The sequence below is a fragment of the Carettochelys insculpta genome, chromosome 19, assembly GCF_033958435.1.
Source record: "Carettochelys insculpta isolate YL-2023 chromosome 19, ASM3395843v1, whole genome shotgun sequence".
Classification (NCBI taxonomy): Eukaryota; Metazoa; Chordata; order Testudines; family Carettochelyidae; genus Carettochelys; species Carettochelys insculpta.
In genome coordinates, this window is record NC_134155.1 from 10,756,226 (window position 1) to 10,780,440 (window position 24,215).

General features: G+C 47.4%; 1 protein-coding gene across 1 annotated transcript in view; it reads left to right on the top strand.

Annotated features, from left to right (window-relative positions):
* Nucleotides 1-24,215, top strand: part of KSR1 (kinase suppressor of ras 1) — a 146,049-nt gene that overhangs the window by 70,008 nt on the left and 51,826 nt on the right. The window contains exon 3 of the mRNA XM_075014138.1: nt 21,333-21,480. Coding sequence (XP_074870239.1) covers nt 21,333-21,480 — 148 coding nt within the window. The remainder of the gene's footprint in view (nt 1-21,332; nt 21,481-24,215) is intronic.

Sequence of the window (24,215 nt, forward strand, 5' to 3'; positions counted from 1 at the left end):
TCTCTCCTGCCTGAAGCCATCTTTCCCTATCATCCCCATCCAGAGGAGTGGGGAAAATCCCCTCCCCATAACACCCCTTCCCAGTTATAAGGCGGAGAGGTAGAGCTCTGGTTGAGCTGCTTACCACAGATTGGGTATCTTAATGTCTTGCTACATTAATGGATTAGACTCAAGCTTCTCCCACCTACTACTTTACTATGGGTCAAGGACCACCTTGTAACCTGTTCACCTGGTATAGTTCAGAACTACTCTCTAGACAAGCCAAATGTCCACCTGCACCTCACACCACTGGGTGCCTTGGGCTGGAGGCCCTTTGTACTTAATACAGCCTGAGAAGGTGACTTGGGGTTATAATCTTACATACTCCAAGACCACAATGGTGCAACTACTGTACATGACAGGGCAGACTTGGGCTTGTGGGACGCTCTCCTGTTGATGGAGAGAGGAGGAAGAGTCAGGAGTGCAGCTAAGTTGGTTGCTGGATCATAGAACTCCCTAGTTTTTGGTAGGCTGATATTTATTAGGGATATTTCCCCTTATTTTTGTAGGGATTCAGCTGTCGGCCTCACCACTGTGTATTGGAAGCTGCTTTAGTGAGCTCCATGGATCAAATGCTCTGGTATAAATTGATGCAGCTCCAAAGGAAGGCAATGGGCTGTGCCAATTTATACCTGCAGAGAATTTGCTCCAGTGGACCTAGGGTTCCACTGTAAGGTGAGAGAACAGAGGCTGTCTCGACTGGAGCAGACTAGAAGGATTCCAGTCTTAGTGGTTTCATTGAGTAACATCTCTGTGCATACCTGAATTAGAAAGGCAGTGCACTTGTGTGGCAAAGGAGAGCTAGACCCCCGCTAGGGCCTTGTTTTTGTATGTAGAATGCAGGTGGTCCATTGACTTCTTGTTGATTTGGGCATTACAGTTTGGGCAGTTTGTTCCTGTGACTGAGCTGCCAGGTTGTTTTCTGGTTACCAGGGAAATGGGAACTTCCTAAAGCAAAAAGACTCTTTGTGTAACTCAGTGAAAACTTTTACGATGTCCGCAGAATGGAGAGGGAAGTACCTGCCGCACTCCATTCTGGGCATTTCAAAGAGCCTGCATGGTTGCTAGGATGATGAGCAACTATGCCAAGAAGAGAGAACTTTCTCACTGCTTAACGCTGTTCTTCGGAGCTCCTTCGCTGTCTCCTCTGCTCCCGGAAAGACCCAAACTGTGTGCTTCTTGCACCCACTGTAAAATTACAAGGGGTTCTGGGCCCAGCTGAGAGAACCAATCTTGGGCAAAGTTCTTAAAACCAGGCCACTTACAGCCCAGGCTGGGATTTTCTTCTCATGAGGCAAACCAGGCCAGCCACAAACTACGTCTGCCAGCTGCTCCGGTCAGTCAGAAGCTACACAAGCAAACCCACAGATTCTCTAGCTGCTCCTAATACCCAAACCAGCAACCCTCCATAACTCAGGTGAGAGGTTACGAAAACCCATTTCACCAAATCCACACAGATTCTTCCAGGCCCCTAAGAGTCTAGCCACATTCCCAGGTCAGTATGTACATAGATCTTACCAAAAAGAGCACTCTGTGCCAGTCCTTTAGAATAGAAAACCTAAAGGTTTATTAATAAAGAAAGAAAGACTAGGGAGGGAGAGAAAAATTGTTCAAGTGATAAATTCAATACATCAAATAAAGCTGTTGATGCAGGATACAGCAAATTATGTGCTGCTTTTCTTGAGAGTCTCTGAAAATAACATCCTTCTGAGGGATGGGTCCCCAGTCTGCAGACTTTGCTTATGAGGACTGAAGAGCAAAGAGCAATCACTGCCAGGGACATCTTTATAGCCTGCCATGTGGAAGGAAAAACTTCTTCGCATAGGCAATGGAGGATCACCTACTCAGGTTGGCTGGTGTGGCATTCTGCCATTGGTCACTGTGTTAGCCAGCACTTCCCAGTCCATTTCCATAAAATGTGGAATTCACGTCTGGGTCTCTCTACTTTTGTTCAGCCTGTGTCACCTGATTGGGATGGGGCTCGTGCCTTCCATTGTGAATCTCAGCACTAAAACATTTCTAATACAGCTATAGAGCCAATATCTATAACTTTGCACACAATCATGACACAGATGTACAAGTAACATAAACAGATTCAGGGCGTTACCAGCTTTCATTCAACACCTCACTTGGCCTGCCTGTCACAAGATTTGTTGCAAACCTAGTGCAGTGATCACAGAAGTGGTTTCACAATTGTTTTAAAAATCCTGGAACATCACACCCTCCTTCAGAAGCACCAGCACTATGTGACACATTAATTGAAATTGCCTTTCAATTCCAGTTCTCCTTTTTCCTCATTTCTGATCTCATGTCATTGCCAAGGGTGGTTCTTTCCGCATGCAGTGGCTATTGGCTTCTGCAGCATTTAGATGAGGATTGACATGCAAAGCGAAGTTGGCCCAGTGTTACTTTTGCATGCCTTTCTGGCAATGAATTGGGAGGTGCAGATTAAAGAGGAGCACGGCAGAAAGGAAAGACCTGGACTCAAACCTCAGAGAGGATTGTACAAATACCAGCTGGCTTTTCACAATTCGTGGTGGATGTTTTTCATCCTCCTTTCTGCTTGGATAGTGGCAGTGAACGAAATCAGTTTAGCTTTAGTGGAGAGAGGCTGTAGGGGCTTTAATACCTGCACTGTAAGCAATGCAGGAGGCTGTTTTCTTTTGTGATGAATTTGCTTCTAGAAACTGTTTTACACAAATCTTGGGAGCACTTCTCTTGGGATCTTTTGGTTCATGAGAGCTGTTCTCTTATAAAAGCTGAAGTGTTTTCGCATTGGAGCAGAGTGCTTTGAAAACAGATGGTCAGAAGAAAGCCCAGGCACGGCTCAGTGTTATTGTATGTATAATGTCTTTAGGGATTTTTTCCTGTAGTTTTCTATAGAACACAGTGTCTGAGATTTGCTGGAGACAGCATGGCTGAGGGAGCCCAGTGGATGGGATGCTGTGGTGGAGTCTGGCGATGTAGATTTCATGACCTTGAGTGAATTGCTTCCTGTGGGCAGCTTGCTTCTGTGCTCTATGCCTCAGTTTTCCCTTCAGTAAAATGGGAACGGTAAAACTGGATTTCCTTTTTGTGACAGGCTTTGTGAATCATTGATGAAAAGTAGTGGGGTAAAACTTTCAAAAGTACCTATGTGATGTTGATGATAAAATGCTGAAATCCCAAGGGATTTAGGTGCCAAGTCAGTTAGGTGCTTTAAAAAAAATGTTACCCAGAATCCCACTGAGGCTTTTGAAAAATGTACCCTCTGTGTCCTGTGGCTCCAACTGAGATTGGGACCCTGTTGCATCAGGCACTGTGTAAGTGCATGGTGAGAGATGTCTCTGACCGGAAGAGCAGATAAGTTAAATAGAGTGTCGGAAGGAAAACAAAGGTACAAAGAGGTGAAGTAACTTTCTCTAGGACACCTAGAAGACTAGCAGAGTAACAGAATCCAGGTCTTACTGGCTTCCAGCCTGGTGCTGTACCTATTGGACCATGCTGCGTCTCTCTCAAATAATGTAATATGAGCAAAAGCCCTTTAAGTGAATGGTCAGGTACACTTCTCATTTCTAACGCTGCTGAACTACCTTGGCGACTGTGCTAATCTGTGATGCAGCACTTGGAAAACCAACTTTCTTGGAAGGGGTTTTCAGCTTCAGATGATGCTAGTCCATCCCCACCCCTCCAGATTCTGGTCAGCCTTCTCCAGAAATAAAGCAGCTGTGCAATGACTCCTGAGCTCGCCTGTCGGAAATAGAGCCCCAGTTCTAATTTAAAATATTCGCTGACTCCTGCAGTCCGCAGCTAAGCCTATTTTTTGCTCACTGACCCTGCTCCAGCCATTGAGAGCTTTCACCCTACGGTGTTAGAATTGCTGTCTTTTTTTCCCCTCCCCTTTGAATGCCTGTATTTAAAACAAGAATAATGTCTGGCTGTCAGTTCCCGTAGCTGTGGAAGAGATTACAGGAGTAACAATGCACTGTTTATGGCGTTGGGCAACCGCTAAAACTCCTGTGAACATGGATAATAGCGAGCCAGTAACGCTGCGGAGAGTGAGAGGACTGTTTGGTGCCGGGCTAGCAGACCCTGAGGTAGGCAGGGAATTTTAGTGTACAATGAACTTTTCTTGAGGGGTAAATCACTCGCTTGACCGACAATTTGTAGGAGCCAGTTCTTGTGATTTCCCTTCTCATGCCTCAAGCCAGCTACCATGTAAATGGGGTAAGTTTACTTTGCTTTGGCATCTGGCGTTTGTCTTTTTTGTATCACTTCACGGTAAATGGCTGAGGAGATTTTTGATGGGAGCTGCTCCAGGGTGGCATTAACCTTGACTTGTGTGCGTGTGCGTGTGTGTGTGTGAGAGAGAGAGAGAGAGAGAGATTTCTGTAGACTGGTGCAGGAGGTACTAAGTATGGTGATATGAAATCCAGAAACAAAAAGTTCGAGCAGTGCTGGGATAGGGTGAGGGTCCAGCTTCAGTTGTGCGCTGGTCTCCAAACGGTGGAAGATCCATACTTGGACAATGAGACAAGACAAAGCACGTGCAAAATGCAAGTCAGTCTGGACTGGAGTTGGCATGGACAGAATGGAGGAGTTCTCAGCTGGGGTCAGAATCCCTGGAGGGTAGGACTAGGTGTAAGGAGGGGTGCAGGATCGCCCCGCCCTTCCCATAGCGTTGAATGGGGGACATCTCAGTGAGATGGAAGAGGATCCTGATGTGGAAAAGGGTGAGAAGAGTAGATCTCTTCCAGCTTGAATGTCCGTGGTTTGGCTTTGTTCATTTGAAAGAAAACGAGCGAGTCTGTTTTTTTTAAAACAGGCCCGGCCGTTGGCTGGTTTGCATTGATGAAGAAAACATCCCCCAGGATGCTTGACAGTTCGGCTTCTTTGCTGCAATTTCGCTCACTGACTTAAACGTAATTGAAGAAGATGGTTGCCTCCTTATCATCTTGTCAGACATGTCTGAACTAGCCCAGCTATGCCCTAGCCAGGGGTTCTAGTCAATCAATCCTGGATGTCTGTTTTTAGTGTTGATAGCTGGCAGGCTATCATAGACAGGGAGTGGTAAGCACGGCACTGGAAAGATCTCATTAAACCACTGGTCCATACATTTATTAGGGTCGAGCCCCTCCCACCCCTGACCTTGTCTGCAATGCCCTTCCCCAGAGGGTGGCAGGGCTGTCCCTCTGCTGGTGAGAGTGGGGGATGTGACATGTGGACAGGCATAAGGGGGCCGAGGCTGGGCGTGGTTCTGGGAACAGGACCGAGAGTGGGGTATGGGGCAGGAGCAGAGCATAGCTAGGCCTCAGTGGGGAGCAGCTGCGTGCAGAGCTGTGCTCAGGCTGTAGATGGGGCGCAGAAGCCGGTCTATGACTGCAGTGGGGCCAGAGCAGAGCTAGGGGGCGGGGTATAGCTGGCTGGCGTTCCTTCTCCATGGGAGCTGGCCTGGGCTGGTTGCCCTTGGGAGTGGACAAGCGCAGCAGTTGGGGACCTCTACATTAAACCAGCGACCTGCTCCCTCAGAGGATGATGGTATGGAAGGCTGCTCTGCTGGCAGGGCCGGTTTGTAACGCCTCTGCTTTGGGAATGTGTCACAATACCACAGCGTTCTTCTGAGTCCGGGCTGTTTGCTTCTGAACCCTAGCTGGTTGCCCGTTGCAATGTTTATGACCAAAGGAAAGGACTCGGAATCAGCTGAGGAGCTGCGTGTTTCTTTTTTTAAACCTCTAACAGGGCTCGTCCCTGTACGGACCAGGCGAAGCCAAGCGAAAGCAGGCTGGAAGGGGAAAAGCCTGGCTCCATTAGTTGATGTTTAGACTAATCCATGCATGTGATTGCAGTTCATCTGGTTTCTTGTTGTTTCTGTGACCCCCTCCCTGGGGCCGGGGGAAGGGGAGCTAGCCTGAGGCACGTTTTTGGAATCCAAACAAGCAGTGCTGGTAATTTTCTCATACAGGGGATGGCAGTGCTTTGTTCAGTGCACTTGCTCTTCCTATAGAGTGCGAAGAGTTTGCCTCCGTAACCCTCTGCATCATCTCCTTGCCTGGAGCATGGAGCAGATGGCAGGGAATGGAGTGACTCAGACAGATTGGGACCAGGTTCTCACCGAGGGTCCTGCCCAGATGTCTGGGGAGCTGATTTGTAAAATGAGGCGATTGTGGCCTTTTCTGCAGTGTATTTCTAGTATGGCAGAGGGAGAGCTCCGCCTGGAGTGCCTGTCTCCTGGAAAAACCTTTCAGGGGAAGTAGTAACAGAGGGTTAGCCGTGCTAGTCTATAGTCTATCAAAACAAAAAAGCAGTCCAGTAGCACTTTAAAGACTAACAAAATAATTTATTAGGCGATGAGCTTTTGTGGGATGGACCCACTTCTTCAGATCGTAGCCATACCAGAACAGACTCAATATTTACGGCACAGAGAGCCAAAAATAGAAATCAAGGCTGACAAATCAGAAAAATTATTACCAAGGTGAGCAAATCAGAGAGCAGAGGGGCAGAAGGCGGGGGGGAGTCAAGAATTAGATAAAGCAAAGTATGTAATTCTTGACTCCCTCCCCCTGCCCCTCTGCTCTCTGATTTGCTCACCTTGATAATAATTTTTCTGATGTGTCAGCCTTGATTACTATTTTTGGCTCTCTGTGCCGTAAATATTGAGTCTGTTCTGGTATGGCTACGATCTGAAGAAGTGGGTCCGTCCCACGAAAGCTCATCACCCAATAAATTTTGTTAGTCTTTAAAGTGCTACTGGACTGCTTTTTTCTTTCGGGGAAGGGTATTCTCCTGTTTAGTCTCCAGCTGCAAGGCCACATGTTACAGTTGCTCTCCTGTCCATCAAGAAGAACTCGACAGGACTTGCTTGAGAGTCACCAAGCCCCTGGGCTGAGTGAGGAACATGAGGTAACAGCTGCAGCTCTGAAGACTTTCTCATGGCTCGTGCCTCGGCTGTGTTGGAGACTTATGGTGGAGGAAGAGGAGACTTTAAATTTGGTGGGCAGCCTGTGGCCCCCTGGGGCTCCACCTGCAGCCCATGGACCCTATGCCCACTGTCCAGGACTCCGTAGCACAGTTCCCATGAGGGTCAGGACTGGAGATAGACCTTAGCCTCTTGGCAGCAGTAGCCCCACTAGGTCACTGCACAGCCCTTGGAAGAACATTGCACTGGGCAAAAGAAAGTGGCCCCTCTCTTTTTTACAGCACTAAGCGCTGGCAGCCAGGGTTAAATTCAATCCAGTCCAAGTGCCACTGGTGGCCTTAAGGCAGTGGGCAAGTTTTTTTAACCCTAATCGAGGCTCCTTCATAAGCACTTTACTTGCCTGATGTTCTCAACAGCCTGTGTCCAGCTGGCGGGCAAGACCTCCCTCTGGACATGATCTCTCTCCTCTCCAAAAGGTTTTGACTCAGCCCTAAGTTTCATCTCTCCACTCTGCAACCCCAAGCTTTTACAAGCAGAAGGCATTGATTGATTCTAGCGCGGGAGTCTGCAGCCTGCGGCACTGGAGCCCCACGTGGCTCTTTAAGGACGACTTTGTGGCTCCCAACGCTATAATTGCCAAGTAGCAAAACAAACACAAAAAAACAAAAAACAACAACAACTACCCCCCAAACCCTGATGATTATTTTTGATAAATGGTGAATATCTAAAAGCCCAACAATGAACAACTCGTATCTGACTAGCAAACGATACGTCATCTCAACATGTTGGATAACTCCCCTGTTTAATGTGTGCACTGCACTGTGGGATACGTGTGTGCACTGTTCTTAAAACAAGGGTTACAAAAAGTACGGTTTGACATTATTTATTAAGGACCTACTTGCACTGACATGCACTCTGGCCCTCGAATTACTGAGGTTTTTTTATCTAATTTGCTGACCCCTGTCCTAGGGCATCACCAAGCTCAAAGGAAAAGTTGCCTGATCTTGATTAGTGACCCCATGAGAAATCTGGAGATTTCTTAGCAGGTTGCCATATAAATACAATGTAGTAACAGCAGCCAGGTTCCTGGTCTGTGAATTCTCCCACGTGCAACAGGAGGCCACATCCAATCTCTCCCCGTCATTCATCACTCTACTGTAAATGCTGCTTAATCCCTGTCATCTGAGACCCAGAACCGTGAAGTGTTGCAAGCATCCCAGATCCTAAACTCATTGGCCGTTATTTACAGGGTCTTTTCTTCTTCTTCAGAATCAGGGCAAGAGCTTTGCTGTGCACCAGGAATTCCTGTGTCTGTACTGAGAGATTTAATAGCTGGAGCGGGGGTTTGCACCAGCCCAGACCCTAGGTAGATCCACTTGAGAGTGATCAGAGACTTCCTAGAATGGCCAATGGAATATGGTTTGTTTTATTATGTGAACTGCTTGGAGAGCTGATACTCTAAAGCAGCAGTGTCCAATGGGAATTCAGCGATCACCACACTTCTTGCAGTTGTCGTCTTTCCATGTTTGCCACATTATGGCCGTGTCTACACTAGCCCCAAACTTCAAAATTGCCATGCAAATGGCCATTTCGAAGTTTACTAATGAAGTGCTGAAATGCATATTCAGCGCTTCATTAGCATGCGGGTGGCCGCGGCACTTCAAAATTGACGCGCCTCGCCGCTGCGCGGCTCGTCCTGATGGGGCTCCTTTTCGAAAGGACCCCGCCTACTTCGAAGTCCCCTTATTCGCATCTGCTCATGCGAATAAGTAGGCGGGGTCCTTTCAAAAAGGAGCCCCATCGGGATGAGCCGCGCGGCGCCGAGGCGCATCAATTTCGAAGTGCTGTGTCCGCCCGCATGCTAATGAAGCGCTGAATATTCATTTCAGCACTTCATTAGTAAACTTCGAAATGGCCATTTACGTGGCAATTTGGAAGTTTGGGGCTAGTGTAGACACGGCCTGTATTATACAAAACTTTATGGAGCCAGGTGCTCCCAGCCCCTCCCCAGCTCCCATTCTAAATAAATGCCCTCTGCCTCCCCCAGAGCCAGGAACTTCACCCCTTTAAATAAATGCTCTCTCCCTCCCCCAGAGCCAGGCACCCCCAGATCCCCCACTCTCAGCTGAATGCCTTCCCCCAGAGCAAGGCATGCTCTAATTGAATGCCCTCCCCCTGTTCTAATTCAGTGCTGGCAACTTACCACCACCACTGCCACCATGCACTTCTCCCACCAAGCAGTGGGGCGCGTGCGTGGAGCGGGCAGACAGCGTTCCCCGCGTTTAAAGGCTCCAAGAGCTGCATGCGGCTCGAGAGCCGTGGGTTGGGCGCCCCCCCCCCATATTTTCCACAACACAGTGTCCTATTCACCACACATGGCGAGTGGCGAACGTATTGGACACCCCTGTTCTAACGTATCTCTGTTGCCTTTTGCTTCAGGCCCTTGAGCAATCAGGGCAGAATAAAAGCTAATTTAACCAAGACAATCTTCCAAGCACCCTCGCTCACATGCTTTTGCTTAGAGTCACCAGCAGGATTTTAAGCACCTTATGTAATGAGCTTTCTTCTATCTTGCATCTGCTTCTTTGCCGAGCCATCCAGCCACAATGTATTGGTTAAGAAGGGGCATTCAGGGACTTGACAGATGTCCAGCTTGGTAAAGATGGCACCCATGCTGAGGTGAGGAACAGGTCAGGTCACTTGGGCAGAGCTGGTAGAAGTAACTGGTTTCAGGTTAGGATTGGAGACCTGTTGCATGTGTTTTAAAAACCCACCCACACGTTGGATGAAGTACACACATCAGTATTGATTCAGGACAATGTTGGGACAGCAAATTTTGCATTTCCCATCTGTGAAGTGTCCATTCATTTACCCCAAGCCCAACTCTTCCTACGAAAATCCCCAGCCAGTATCGTCCGGGCCAACCCTTCTCAACAGAAATGGGAAGAAAACAGTTAAAATCTATTGAAGTAGAGATCAGAAGACTAGCAGCTCAGTGCAATTGGCGTTGAGCCCTTCGTGAAGGCGCTTGCTTGTCTCATGTACAGGGAGACACAAACAGTAGTAAGCTCATTCTTTGGCAACAGCCAGAGGGCTGGGAGAGTGGTGCTAGAGCAGGAGTGGGCAAACATTTTTGATGGGGGCCAGACCAAGGTTTTATTAAGCGATCAAGGGCCTCATTCTTCTATGGAGGGGTTTGGGATGCGGGTTGAGTGCAGAAGGGAGCTTGTGGTAGGGAATTGGGGTACAGGAGGGAGTGGGTGGGAGCTTGAAGGAGGGGGATTAGGGTGCAGGAGAGAATTTTGACATGGGAGAGGTGTTGGAGGGTTGCAGGGTCTTGGGGGGAGTTGTGTCCTGGGGCAGTGGTGAAAGTGGGGGCGTGCAGAGGGTGTGGTGATCTGAAGCAGGAAGGGGTGGTGACCTGGGGCAAGGAGCTGGGGAGAGGGAGAGGCTGGGGTGTCAGAGGCAAGCTGTGGCCAGGAGGCACTTACCTAGGCATCTCCTGGCCAGCCAGCCCAGTGGGACGCTAAGGCAGGCTCCCTACCTGCCACACCAGGCTGCTCAAAATAACTAGAGGCTCCCTCCATGTACTTTCTGTGCCAAATGCTCCCTGCAGGAGGGAGGGGAGATTTTGCACTCCGCTCTGGCCCCCCAGCCTAATCATTACAGCTGGTTTCCAGCCAGTGGGAGCAGTGACAATTGGGCTGGTGGCAGGGGCAATGCGCGAAGTTTCCTCTCTCCCTCCCGCAAGAGGCGTGCGGTTCCTAGAGACAGCCACCACCCGTTTTGAGCAGCCTGGGGCTGCAGCAGCAGAAGGCCAGCGCAGGGTCCCAGCAGGGCAGGCTGCTGGCCAGCTCAAAAGGCTTGGTGGGCTGTATCTGGCCGGCAGGCCGTATCCTGTCCGCCCGAGTTCTGGAAGTCATTTGCATGCCCTGTGGTGGTAGGAAAGCAAATGTCTGGCAGCTGCTGCTTTCTTTAAGCCACAGTCACCCTGAGTCTCCTCCAAGATTTGGATGTCTCTGCTGATGCTTTAACTGTGCTTGCAAAGACAGATGGGTGAATTTCAGGGACATGCCTCCCCTGGGGCTCTACGTTTATGTCAATGGTCCCTCTCTAGTTGAGAGAGCTCAGCTCCTCTCCAGATTGGACTGCGATGTGTGCATGTTTGAGCTGGGCTTATTCTCGCTTTTAATGCCGCCCGGCCCCAAACTGTACCAAAACAAGCCAGGCGGAGTTCGGCCCATTGCTTTTCCCCCTCTCGTTAATTGCTGGTCATCAGGAATAACTGCCTGGGAGTTCCCTCAGGATTGGCAAGATCAGGATTGGAGACATAGCTGTCCCAGTGTTATGTTCGCTTAAGCCAAACCCTGTCACGCAGAATCTGATCGACTAGACTCGACAGCTGAGCGTGAGCAGCCGGGAGAACAACTGTGCCTGTTTTCCAAAGGCCAGCATGAACTAGTGACCAGCTTGATTATCCTGTTGGCCGGGGCACTAACGGAGATAAATCGTATCAGGCCAATCTTGCAGGGATCAGGTTGACCGGTTTTATATTAAGCTGCCACATATGTGCAGCATATGAGTGGCTGGTTCAAGAAAGCCTCTTATTTTGCCTCTGAGGCTTAGTTTATTTTGTCGCGTGTCCTGGGGACTGGCAGCAGGTTCTGGAAGCCTGTCTGAGCTTTCCCTACACAAGGTCATTGGGATTGTTTAAATATAATGTCCTTTTCTGTACTTATACTTTTCTACAACTTGCTATTCTATCCCGCTCTCTAAAATTAAACTCCTTGGGGGCAGGAGCAGGGCAGCATTGGGCGTCACTTACGGTATCGGCAAGAGAGCTGCTTTTGCTCCCAAGCCCATGGTGTCATGGCACGCGTCTGCAGGGAAAAGTCCAGCCTGCTGTGCCAGCTGCCCGGCGTCCCCTGGTAACAGCTGCAGCTCTGAAGACTTTTTCATGGCTCATGCCTCGGCTGTGCTGGAGAATTATGGCAGAGGAAGAGGATGCTTTAAATTTGGTGGGCTGCCTGTGGCCTGCTGGGGCTCCACCCGCGGCCCATGGACCCCCTGGCTGCCCCCTCGCCCACACGCTTCTTGAGCACCAGGGCACTGGAGCCCCACACTTCCTATTCTCCCCCCACAGCACGATCAGCGATTTGTGTGTTTTCTCCACACCTCCCCCTTCCTTCCAGAGCTGGAACACCTCAAATCAGCTGTTCGCGGCATTCCAGCCCTGGGAGGGAGGGGGAAGAGCAGGTAAGTGCAGGTCTCTGGTGACCCAGTGTGTGCCGGCTGTGGCCCGCTAAGGTGGAGGGCCACTCATGCAGCCCACCACTAATTGTGGTTGCCCATCCTTGCTTTAAAGTCTTCTGGAGCACTCTGGATACGAGACAGGACTGAGGCCTGCAGCAACTGGTGTCCATTCAGCCCTACCCAAGATCATGAGACTTGACTGACTGACTCACTTAAACCCTTTGTACTCTGAGAGGAGCGTAGGTCATCCACAAGTTTTCTTCACTTCACCCTGTCATGAGATAAAACTTCCCACTGATTCTAGGAGTACCCCAGTTGTTGTCCTTCAGTCTCATTAGATCTCCTCCATGTAGTCTGAGGTCTTCCTCTTCTGCGTTTCCCTAGTGGGTTCCATGTGAACGCCTGACGGGCTATGCTGGATGAGGGTTTTCTGAGAGTGTGGCCTAGCCATCCCCACCTTCTTCTCTTGTTTGGAACATCAAGTGGTTCAAGAACGTGAGAGTGACTTTAAAAAAAAAAATCTCGTGATCTTCAGAATCGGTCACGTGACGATTTTGTTGTCAGTCTTCCAAAATCTGAGCCTTTGCCCTCTATGGCACCACCTAGGCCATGTTTTCAGACCTTCGTCCCTGGAGCCAGGAAAACCAGAAATGGAAGTTGGTCTGGGAGCTGTGGGCTGTAAGAACCACCCCAGATCTCATGAGAGCGGAGCTAAAATGCCCCCCAGGAATTAGGCTAGTGCTTTCAATGGGAGCAAGCTCAGCACCTCTGTCTGCAGGAGTTTGGCTGGAATTGCCTCTGGGAATGAGCTAAGGGCATTGTGGGGCAATGAATTCTGCTGCCCAGTGCACTGCCTCCTCATCACCAACCTTCCTCATGAGCTTACACTGGCTACCCTGTGCAGGAATCTTATGCACATCAGCTGTCTTGGAGCATGCTCACTCTCTCGCCTCTGTGATTGGTTGGGAACCCCCTAACGATGCCATTCCTTATGCCACTTGCAGGAGAGATTGGAGCTCAGGCCTTGTCTCTGCTAGAAAGTTGGGCAGCTTTTACTGTGGCCATATTGGAAGCAGTGAAATCAGTGCGAAGGTGCTTTTGATTTGTATAGCTTATCTGATATGAGACTGGGAAAAGTTCTACAGGATAGATACCTTCAAGTGGGCGTAACTGTGTCCAAGCTAGGGCATGGCCTAGTGAATGGAGCACTGGATGGGGGCTCAGCAGTTCTGTCACTGGCCTGCTGGGTGACCCTGGGCAAATCACTCACGCACACACCCAGCTTCATGCCTCAATTTCTCCATATGTAAAACGAGACTCCTGTGATAAAGAGCTTTGAGATCTACTGAAGGAGAGCACCAGAGGAAAGTTAGGTGTTGATTTAGTTACAGTTTAGTGATGTTTAATTATTATTTTTATTTTTAACTTCCGCAGTCATAGCAGAAAAAAAGCAACTAGGCAGTGACTAACAAGCAGTTTGTACACCGTCGCCCCCAGAAGGCACTGGAGTGTTAACAAATACCCCAGTGTCACTTCAGCCTGCTCCAGTAGGTTGTGTATGGAGGACTGGCAGTGTTACCTGATGCAGCTATGATCCTGCTCCAAGGAGGGAGAAGTGCAAACAGCGAGTTTTGGGGTCTGTTAATTTCTGAGAGCTAAACGATCTTAAAAGAGCATTCGGTGAGCTCACGAAGAAGTGGGAAGTGCTTGTACTGTCTCCTTCAATCCTTGCCAACCTTCCTTAAAACTTCTCCTGCTCTGAGGAGTCTTCGTGAGACCAGGCTGTCATGTGGAGATGCCACTGACTGTGACAGGCACTCATCTGCATCAGCAGCTGCCCAAACAGATGTCTCCCTCTTCTGACATCTATGATTTATTTATATATATTTTTTGGTGGTTCACTTTGCTGTCTCTTCATTTCAGCTAGTGAGTGCAGGGGAAAAACTCCCCATCTCTGGCCTCTCCCTTGGCTCCCTAACAACATACTCTTAAGTGGCTGCTGGTGCCGCAGCAAACTTGGACTAGTGCCGAGCATAGATCTTTTCATAACAGCGACGAGAAAACAGCATCTGAGATTAAGCAGCCGAGTGGTCTGGATGCTGAGTCCTCTGCTGATCCTTCAAAGAGTTCTCCCGCAGGAGGAGGAAAACATCTTTGGATGCTGCTCAAACCCGAAGCGGGAAAAGCCAGGCTTGTGGGAAGGCAGCATGTGTAAACATCTGTTCTCACAATGGAGAAATGCTGAGAGTAGTCGAGCTGTTTTTGTGTAACAGGGATTCATCTGAAATGCTGCAGCAAATCAGTCCACTGGCTCTGCAACTACTCCCCTTCCTGCAGCAACTTCGGTGTGCTGCTTCCTCAGAGATTAACATAATGCCTCTTCCTGTCCACTGAGGCCACGTCTACGTTACCCAGAAGATTGACCCACCCAGGGTAGGGACATGTGAAATTGACCTGTCTGGGTAGGCTGTTGACCCCTGTGCTCCTCGCTATCGTGAGAAATAAGGGAAGTTGACGGGAGACACTCTTCCATTGACCTTCCTCGGTGAGGACAGCCAGGTAAGTCGATTGCAGATGACTTGATTCTAGCTGTGCAATTGCCATGGCTAGAATTGTGTATCTGAAATGGATTTATTTTCCTAGTGTAGACGTGGCCGAAGTCACCTGTCCAGTTGCACTTCAGAGCTGTGCATGGGGCCAGGTGCTCCAAGTGGCTTATGCTGTCTTATTGCAATGCCAGCATTTCTGGGATAGCATTGTGTACGTTCATTGGGCTGGGCAGTCAAAAGTACCTAGCACCAAGCAGCTCCCATCTGGTGTTGACAGTCAGACGTATGGACTGAGTATTTCTGGTCCTCCGGCCACTGGTAGCCAAGCTCCCTGGAAAACCTAGCCTCTACTGTATGCACCTGAGCCCTGCTGAAGAACCTGGTGTTAGTGCTTGTAAAGCCTGGATTGGACATTAAGGTGCTCACTGTGCAGGCAGCACACTGCTCCTTGCAGGCTCAGGGTCCCAAACAGCGGCAATGGCTTCAGTTATGAACCCTTCGCTGAAAGGCCTCTCCTCTTGGCTGACACCACGAGCCAGCTGCCTTGCAAGCGAGGTCTGGAGTTCTGGGCAACCCCCACTTGATGCGGGAAGAGCAAAAATGCAGCCTGTGTCCAGCGCTGAAGCACAACACAGAACAAATGGGTCAGCTGTGTGACCTGCTGTGCCCACTGGAAAACTGGCAGCTTCTTTCGGAGTGCTGGTGGCTGGAGGTGTGTTTTTTTTTTTCAGAACCATCTGGCACTGAACAGCCTGGCAGAATGCACTGTGTGTCCCTCATTCTATACACAGCTAGTATCCAGTGTTCCCTTACACCAGCAGGCCTCTTCCTGTCTTCTGTTCTTGTGGCAGAGAGCCTATGCAGCCATATGCAGAAGTGCTGGAAGAATTTGTGTAGTAGGGGTGCTGCGAACCATCGAACCAAACCATAAGCCCAGTATACAATGGAAACCACTTCCAAGCACGGGGTGCTGAGCACCCCTGAGCACCCCAAGTTCCAGCACCTATGGCCACAAGTTCCAGCATTAAACAGAATTCATAATGTCATGTCTCTGTCACAATGTTTCAGTTCCTCCCTGCCCTGGAATAAACCTAACTTTCTTGCCACCATGCTCACATCCAGAGAGAGCAGTGTAGAATATACTTTCCCTTGTCTAGAAAAGAAGGCACAGCTACAGCCTTTTTCATGTACATGTGTGTACCTGTACACACGCAGGGCCAGGCTCTGCTCACATGGGCACTGGTGCCAATGCAGAATCATTTCAGTAGAATTACTCCTCATTCATACATGTGTAACTGACTCAATACTCAGTCCATTGTCCTTTTGACATCCATGAAGTCTCGCTGCTGTTTTTATCTGTTGATAGCAGAGTGGTTGAGCAAGGTAGGAAATCCCTGCTTGCGGTTTGACAGGTGGATTATCTAAGGTTGTGGTTTTCAAGCTGGGCCATATGAACCCTTGGGCATACACTGAGGACTTCCAGGTGGTACATCAACTCATCTAGATATTTGCCTAGTTTTACAACAGGCCACTTGAAAAGCATTAGCAAGGTCATCGCAGACTAAAATTCCATGCCGACAATGACTTGTTTATACTGTTTTGTGTACTAGATACTGAAATGGAAGTAAAAAAAATTATATTTCAGCTGATTTTATTTTATAATTATACGAGCAGATTTACCAGGTGTTGCCCAGTAGTGAAAAAACAGAGCATTTTCTCTTTCTTTCTTTTTTGTGTAAGCAATCCTATTGCACCTTTTTTTTCATTGAGAAGCAATCCTATTCCACCTTCATCCTATTGTTCTGGCTTATCTTGGTTCAATCTTTTTCAATGTTCACTCAGTTATGTCAGCTGTGAAGACTGTGCTTGATTTCATGATTGTCTCTTTTTTTCTGTTTGATTTTATGAAAAGCATTCCCATTCCAGGCACATCCTGTTTTCCTGGTGTGGCCAAGACCTTATGTTGCTTAAAGTTATGATAAGAGGAAGCTGTATACTGAATTTGGTGGCCCTAGTCCATACTGTTTAACAGGAGTTCTTGATCACACAGGCAAACTTTCCAAAATATAGAAAAGCAGTCCTGTAGCACCTAAAAGACTACAAATATAATTTACTAGGTGATGAGCTTCCATGGGACAGACCCACTTATTCAGATCTAATACTTGGAAACTTGGCCACACCAATGATAAGTGACGGTCCGGCTCACTAAAATCACGCTTGATTACATATGGTGCCAGTTGAGAGAGTACTGTATTAGAGGGTAGCTGGTAAAAGTGATAAATTCAACCATTTTTCATTGACCATGTGGTGTGACACTTGTGTATTTTTGTTTTTCTGTCTGATTTTTGTAAGCTAGGAGTTCTTAAGTGAGATGAAACTTGATGTGACACAGTGCAAATCAGGATCCTGAAAGGGGTGCAGTCATCTGCAAAAGTCGAGAGCCACTGAGCTAAGGCACTTACTGAAAAGTATATAAATGCTGTAGCAGATGACCTGAGAAACCAGGTCGCCTGATGCCACAACGTCACACTGCAGTGCACCTCTGTTTGTAGCTGCAGTTTTAAACCTAGGGTTAATGGAGTCGGTGAAGATTGAGCTGCTTCGCTTCTCAGGGCAAACTTAATCTGTTACACATTACTGTTTTTAATTTCTAATAGCTGCAATAGGTTACTGCTTACCTATGCGTCGAGCATGGGAACAGGACGGGGCAGTGTGGTACAATGACTGAATGATTTACACTCTGTTCTGGAATCGCAGCATTGCCAAGAGTAGCAGCAAAGTAATTTTGGCTGATCTCCTGCCTGAAAAGTAAGTGATTGTCTCACAGACTTTTTTTTTTTTTAAGTTACATGAATTTAATCCCTATTGTTTTAATTACACGTATAATGAGAATCTCTATCTAAATTTACATTAGAAGATATAAAAATTATAAGGGAGATTAAACCCTTATGCTTCAGGGCAAAATAAAAAAATTGCTAGGCAATTGGGATCCTAGACTCCTGGAGGGTGGCTGTAGATGGGGAGTGGTGCCTAGTGGTTAGAGTTCAGTGGATGGGTGCTCTGATACTCCAGGGGGCAGAGGGGACTGGTGCTTAGTAGTTAAAGGTCAGTTTGTGGGTGGGCGGGAAGCCAGGACACCTGGGGTCTGTCCATGGCTAGACAAATTCACCATGGTGTAAATTGTTCATGGTGAGAGTAATTAGCCACTGGAATATTCTACCGAAAATTACAGTGGATTCTCTGTCAATGTCCATTTTGAAATCAAGATGGGACATTTTTTTTCTAAAGGATTGGGTGCAGAAATTATTTTGGGGAAGTGTTATAGTCAGTACTGTAAAGAAGGTGGGAGCAGATCACCACAATGGGCCCTTCGGGCCTTAAAAATCTATTGAAAGTCAACCACTGACTGGTAAGTGTTAGGAGGAAACTTTCACCAATGATCAGATCATGGCATAACTGTCCATTTTGGGGTTTCTTGCCTCTTCTTCTGAAGATAAGTACTTGTGTTGTATATCTGACCATTGCATGCATTCTGCATAGAGATGCTTCTGTGGATGTCCAGTGTGTGTATAGGTGTGACAGGTGGGAGTGGCCGGGGCATAATCAGTCTACTAGGTAGGTGTGAACTTACATTCTGACAGCCATGTGCCTCCGTAGGCTCCTGTGAGAATGTGGCCAAAGGCAAGCAGGCTTTGGATGCATGTTGTTCCTGTTTCAAATGATGTGTTGGTCTCTGTTCTTTTTGAAGAAGCAGCAAATGTGTATCTACTAGCGCTTGCGGCATATGAGTTCCTGAGAATAAAAAATTAGCAAAGCTGATGCATTCACATTTCTTTTTGAAATCTTGACACATGGGAATTTTTTTATTTTCCTTTTTCCCTTCCTTGTGATTCTCTACACTTTGAACCCTTTGTCAGACTGAAGGCTGTGCACAGCATATCTTGGTTTCATTTAGCTCTATGGTGTCCAACATGCTAGCCACGTGTGTCTATTTGGTAGATTGAGTGTGGCTAGTTTGTTTGAACAATAAGTATATTTTCAGAATAATGTGAAGTTTGTTATAGCAGCAGCCACTATAGTGGCTACTGCTTTAGAACTGGTTGGACACCATGACAAGCTACACCCCTGAGAGATTTGGGTCTGCTGAAGTAACTCCCAGTGTAGATTGTGCTAGCTCAATGGAAGGACTCTTTCATTGACTGAGGTACCACTTCTTGGGGAGGCGGATTACTGAAGCCAACGGGAGAATCCCTTTTGTCAGGGTAGGAAGCATCTGACGAGAAGTGGTGCAGTTTGTACCATTGTAGGCGTTGATATATCCTTAAACACATGGGAATAGTTTACACGTAGCCTGGAGGACAGTTAGCATTTCAGAAGACTTTAAATGATTTCAAAAATATGAAAGCGGTAGGCCCATGACTTATTCCGCTGGACAGTCTGGCCGTGTCTACACTAGCCAAAAACTTAGAAATGGCCATGCAAATGGCCATTTCGAAGTTTACTAATGAAGCACTGAAATACATATTCAGCTCCTTATTAGCATGCGGGCGGCCGCGGCACTTTGAAATTGATGCGGCTCGCCGCCGCGTGGCTCATCCAGACGGGGCTCCTTTTCGAAAGGACCCTGGCAACTTCGAAGTCCCCTTATTCCTATCTGCTCATAGGAATAAGGGGACTTCGAAGTAGCCGGGGTCCTTTCGAAAAGGAGCCCCGTCTGGATGAGCCGCGCGGCGGCGAGCCGCATCAATTTCGAAGTGCTGCGGCCGCCCGCATGCTAATAAGGAGCTGAATATGTATTTCAGCGCTTCATTAGTAAACTTCGAAATGGCCATTTGCATGGCCATTTCAAAGTTTTTGGCTACTGTAGACGTAGCCTCTGTGTGTAAAAGCTAGATTTCCTTCTAACCTAGAGAAATGAGTGATGGGGGGGGGGATCCTGCAAGGATTTGTTTAATTCTAGCAGGTCAGATAGTTTCGAGAGGTGCTTACTGAGACTTGGAGAGAGGGAGAGAACAATTCTTAGGTATTTATGTCTACAACTGACATTTTTAGAATCTGGCTGTGGATCCCCAAGAGCATACATGCTCATCGTGGTGTTTGCTTAGAGTCTTGGTGCCTTGCACTTGTGATCTGATCTGAAATCATTCAAGAAAACCAGCTCTACTTACTCAGCACTGGGCCTTTAAATTTCTAGGCATCTGCTCCAGGGATCTGCAGTTCAGTGTTCTGCTCAGAGCAAGCATGTTTATTAAAGGACGCCACACTGTGCTTTCTTAAAGACATTACTTTTGTCCCTTCTTTATTCATTATTTTCCCTCTAGTCTCCAGTAAAAATGATTTTAAACTGGAAGTTCGGAGTGACTTTGTATGTCTTGGGAGGTGGGTAGGAGAGAGAATTTAACACCAACCTCATGTTTGTGTCTCCTTGTTAGCAGTGCTGCCAGTCCCAAACTTTGAAAAATCAGGCATTTCATGAGACTGGAATAATAAAATAAGATTTTAAAAAATAACACATCCTTCGTTCTTCAGGCCTTTTGACTTGTCTTTTGAACCTTTAGGGCTCATGTTTTCAAGCTATTTCTCCTGACAAAAAAGGTGAAAAACAAGTTCCAATTGTCCTGTAATGCTATGGCTCCGGGAACTGCAAGGCCTTTATGAAAAACTACATATCAGAGGGCTTGTGATACACTCTTAAATTGGTGATGGTGAACTGGTATGAGCAAAAGATGCTGGGGATTTTTTGCATATCTGAACTAGTTATCCAATTGGTGATATTCCTTTATTAATCATATTTCATTGTGTTGGGAACAGAGGGTTGGTGTAAAACAAAATGTGACATGTGCAGGAAATACCAAATCACTTCAAGCTTACTAGTCTGCTAGATCTTTTATGTTCATCTATTTGGAGCCTAATCCCCAATTTTTATTTTTTGGCTTGGGTTGGTTGTTCCATGTATAAAGCGCAGCACAAATTTATTCCTCAGAAGAATCGTGATGAGGACTAGTTGAAAATTGTCCACCGACGCTTATGTTTAAATGGGAGTTTAGTTCAGCTTTCTGTGTGGATGTGTAATGTACGCTTTCCTTAATCTTTTTTTTTGCCTATTTTTCAGTTTGCTGATGGGGGGGCGGGGGGTGGGGAGAACTTCCAGCTGAAAACTTCTTTGTTTTTCTCTTTCACTTTGCAGATCTTTTGGGGAGTGGGAGTTTGATGAAAAGTCAAATGTCCTCTGAAAAATTTTGGCACGGCTATTTTTGTTTGTTTAAATTTTTCCACAGCGGGGGAAACCCGCTTTCCTAGTGGCTTGTGTTAGGGCACAACAAGCCTTGCTTGGTAACGCGTGCTGATGAGGCACTGCACATTTGCCTACTCACCACTTAGAGAGAGAGGCTTTCAGAGGAGGCTGAGGAGCAGCTGTTAGACACTGAATGAGTTAGGCAGTGCAGGCAGTCCTGACCCTGGTGCCCTGGAGAGAGTCACAGCTGCAATGAGTGAATCCTGAGTCACAGCCTTGGCAAGAAGGTGGTGGCTCTGTAGGAAATGCCCCAGAACAAATAAAGAATGGTTCTTTCTTGTCTCTCCCTCTTTCTCTTCAGAGGATCCCAGAGGAGCTCACCCTCGACGCTCTACTGGATATGAACGAGTCAAAGGTGAAAGAAACCATGAAGAGATGCGGGGCCAGTGATGAGGAATGTTCCAGACTCAACGGGGCTCTCACCTGCTTAAGGAAGGTGACCGAATCAGGTAGAAACTTCCTTGTTGTTTGATGGGATTAGTGGTAATTAGGCAGCTGTGTCCCTCCCTACTCCTCCTACTCCGTCTTATTTCTCTTTTGCTTAATCTAAAAATCTTCTAGGGAATCTCTAGGACTTATTCTTCCAGCAACATTTAAGGGCTTAGGTTTTTTTGTCATGGATACATGTAGGGTTTATGTGATTGAGGTGATCAGGAGTTGTGTACCCATCAGAGGACAGGAAATGGCTCTCCAACACTGTTTCCTCTAATTTTTTCCCATCCATGCGTGGAATGACTTGGTTATGTTCGCTGAGACATCTCTGGATGTGCACCACCAATAGAAAGACAAGCTGCAGGCTGTGGGCATTTTGCTGATCAGCTGGGCAGCATTTGAATCTCTCCTGGGTGATGATCCGAGAACTTAGCTCGTGGAGAACATGCTCTGTGGGTGTAGTAAGCCTGGAAATGACCGTACAAATGGCTCCTTCTAACTCTGTAGGCCTGCTAAGAGTCCAGTCTGCTGAGTGTGTTAAAAATATTGACTTCAGTTTAAAACTGTAATACCTGCACATGGCTTTGCCAGGGGAGTTGGAGCAGGCTGACCAGATGCCCTTATCTTAGGGGCTTTGTCTTATGTATGCAACTATAGCAAACGAAACAAACGTATCCCAGTTTTTTTCACACTTGCTGTCTGGTCACCATAAGCTGATACCTATCTCGCTTGTTAAGAACAGACCCCTGAGCAGGGTTGCAAGTGTCAGAGTAGTAGCCGAGTTAGTCTGTATGTTCAAAAACAACAAGAAGTCCTGTGGCACCTTGTAGACTAACATATATTTTGGAGCGTGAGCTTTCGTGGGCAAAGACCTGCTTTGTCAGATCTGATGAAGCAGGTCTTTGTCCACAGAAGCTTATGCTCCAAAACATCTGTTAGTCCATGAGCAGGGTTGCAGCTGCAGATCTGTTAAAAGAACCTAGCATGACTTTCACGTTGTAAGAGGATGGGGCACGGAGCATCAAATAAGCACTTTTCTGCAAATTGGTTGGGTCTGGTTTCGAGTCTCTCTAAGCTAGTGAACTCTGTTTTTTCAAAGCCCCTTCTTGGAAAATTGCTGCTCTTCAATGCACCCGGTACAGGTTGAACCTCTCTGATCTGGAACACTCTCACCCAGCGACATTCGTAACCCGGCGCCACTTCAGTTAGCTGAGCCACTTATCAAGAATGTGGCCAAGTTTTCTGTGCTCCCGTGAAGTTTGTTTTCAGCCACCGGTCTTCTAAGAGCCGAGTCAGCAGTGGTAATGTGCTAGACAATATTGACCTCCTGTAGTCCAGCAAATTCTCTTGTCTGGCACCGGTCAGGTCCCGAGGGTGCTGGACAAGAGAGGGTCAACCTGTACTCTGTAGTTTTATGGAAAGCTGGGAGTCTCGCTTGCAGCAAACTGTCGGTGTCTGTGTCAGCTCTTTCTTTGTAGCAGTTGCTACTCTCATTGGAAGGTGTCACTTCCTGTTGGTAATCTGACAGTTCGTACCTCTGGCAAATCTAAGGACCTGCAAACGGAAAAGTTAGCAAAGAACTTGACTTCATGTTTCCATTCTCTTCCCCCCCGCCACTTTCCATCTTAGGTTGTCAAATATTTTCCATCCATATAGGGGCAAAACAGCCATCAGCTTTCAGGAGAATTGCTGCTCCTTCCTTTAAGCCGTAACACTTGGCCCGAAGTTCTAGTTATTATTCTGCTCTCATTTGGCACGAGAGGTAATGGTTGGAGCAGAGCACAAGGAGTCAAGACTCTTGGGTTGTGCTCCTGGTTCAGTCACTGTCAGGCTGGTGTGATGCGAGATGCTTTAGACCTTGACCCTGATCCATCAAGTCATTTAAGCAGGTGCTGGAGTTTCAGATACACGAGTTGTCCCATTGGCTTCTTGCATGCTTCAAGTTAACCCTGCGCAGAAATGTTGGGATGGACACAGGCCTTTTCCAGAAAATACTTTCCTGACCAGTAAGGGAATGCTTAAATTTAATAGAGGTCTTTGGATGAAAAGCATGAGGGAAGGCAGTGTTATCACTTCCAAGATCAAACAGCAGGGGAAGCTTGATGCATTCACTTTCCCCCACCAGCATATACTGGAGTGGATGAAATGAATGTTACTAGAATGTCAAAAAGCTGGAATCTGCAGATGAGCGCTGCCACTGTAACAGACCGAGACAAAGCACTAGCGCCGTATGGGACAAGCAAGAGACAGAGAACTTTTTAAATATAATTTTTGTGGTTTAACACAACTTATTTTTTTGTAGCTGTGGATGGGAGTGGGAGGTTGTATTCTTTGATACAATCAGCATTAATACATATTTCTGTCACACTGACGTGAGGCCAGCTGTGCAAAGGCAGCGGGTCATGTAAAGATGCAGATAAGCGCCCAGTGGGATTTACAGAAGCGACTAAATGGTTTAGGTGTCTAACTGCCATAAACTGTCAAGGTAAATGTGACTGAGACACCTAGTGGACATAACTCCCTTCAACTCACTTCCCTATGGCCAGGAGTCTGCAATCTGCAGCTCCAGAGCCACTTGCAGCTCTTTAAGGACTTTGTTGAGGCTCCCAATGCTATAATTGCAAAGTAAAAAAAAACAAAAAACAAACCATCTCTTGCTTATTTTCGATAAACAGTGAATGTCTAAAAGCCCAGCAGTGAGCAACTAAATAGCACACAGTAGCTGCGTCTACACGTGCACGCTACTTCGAAG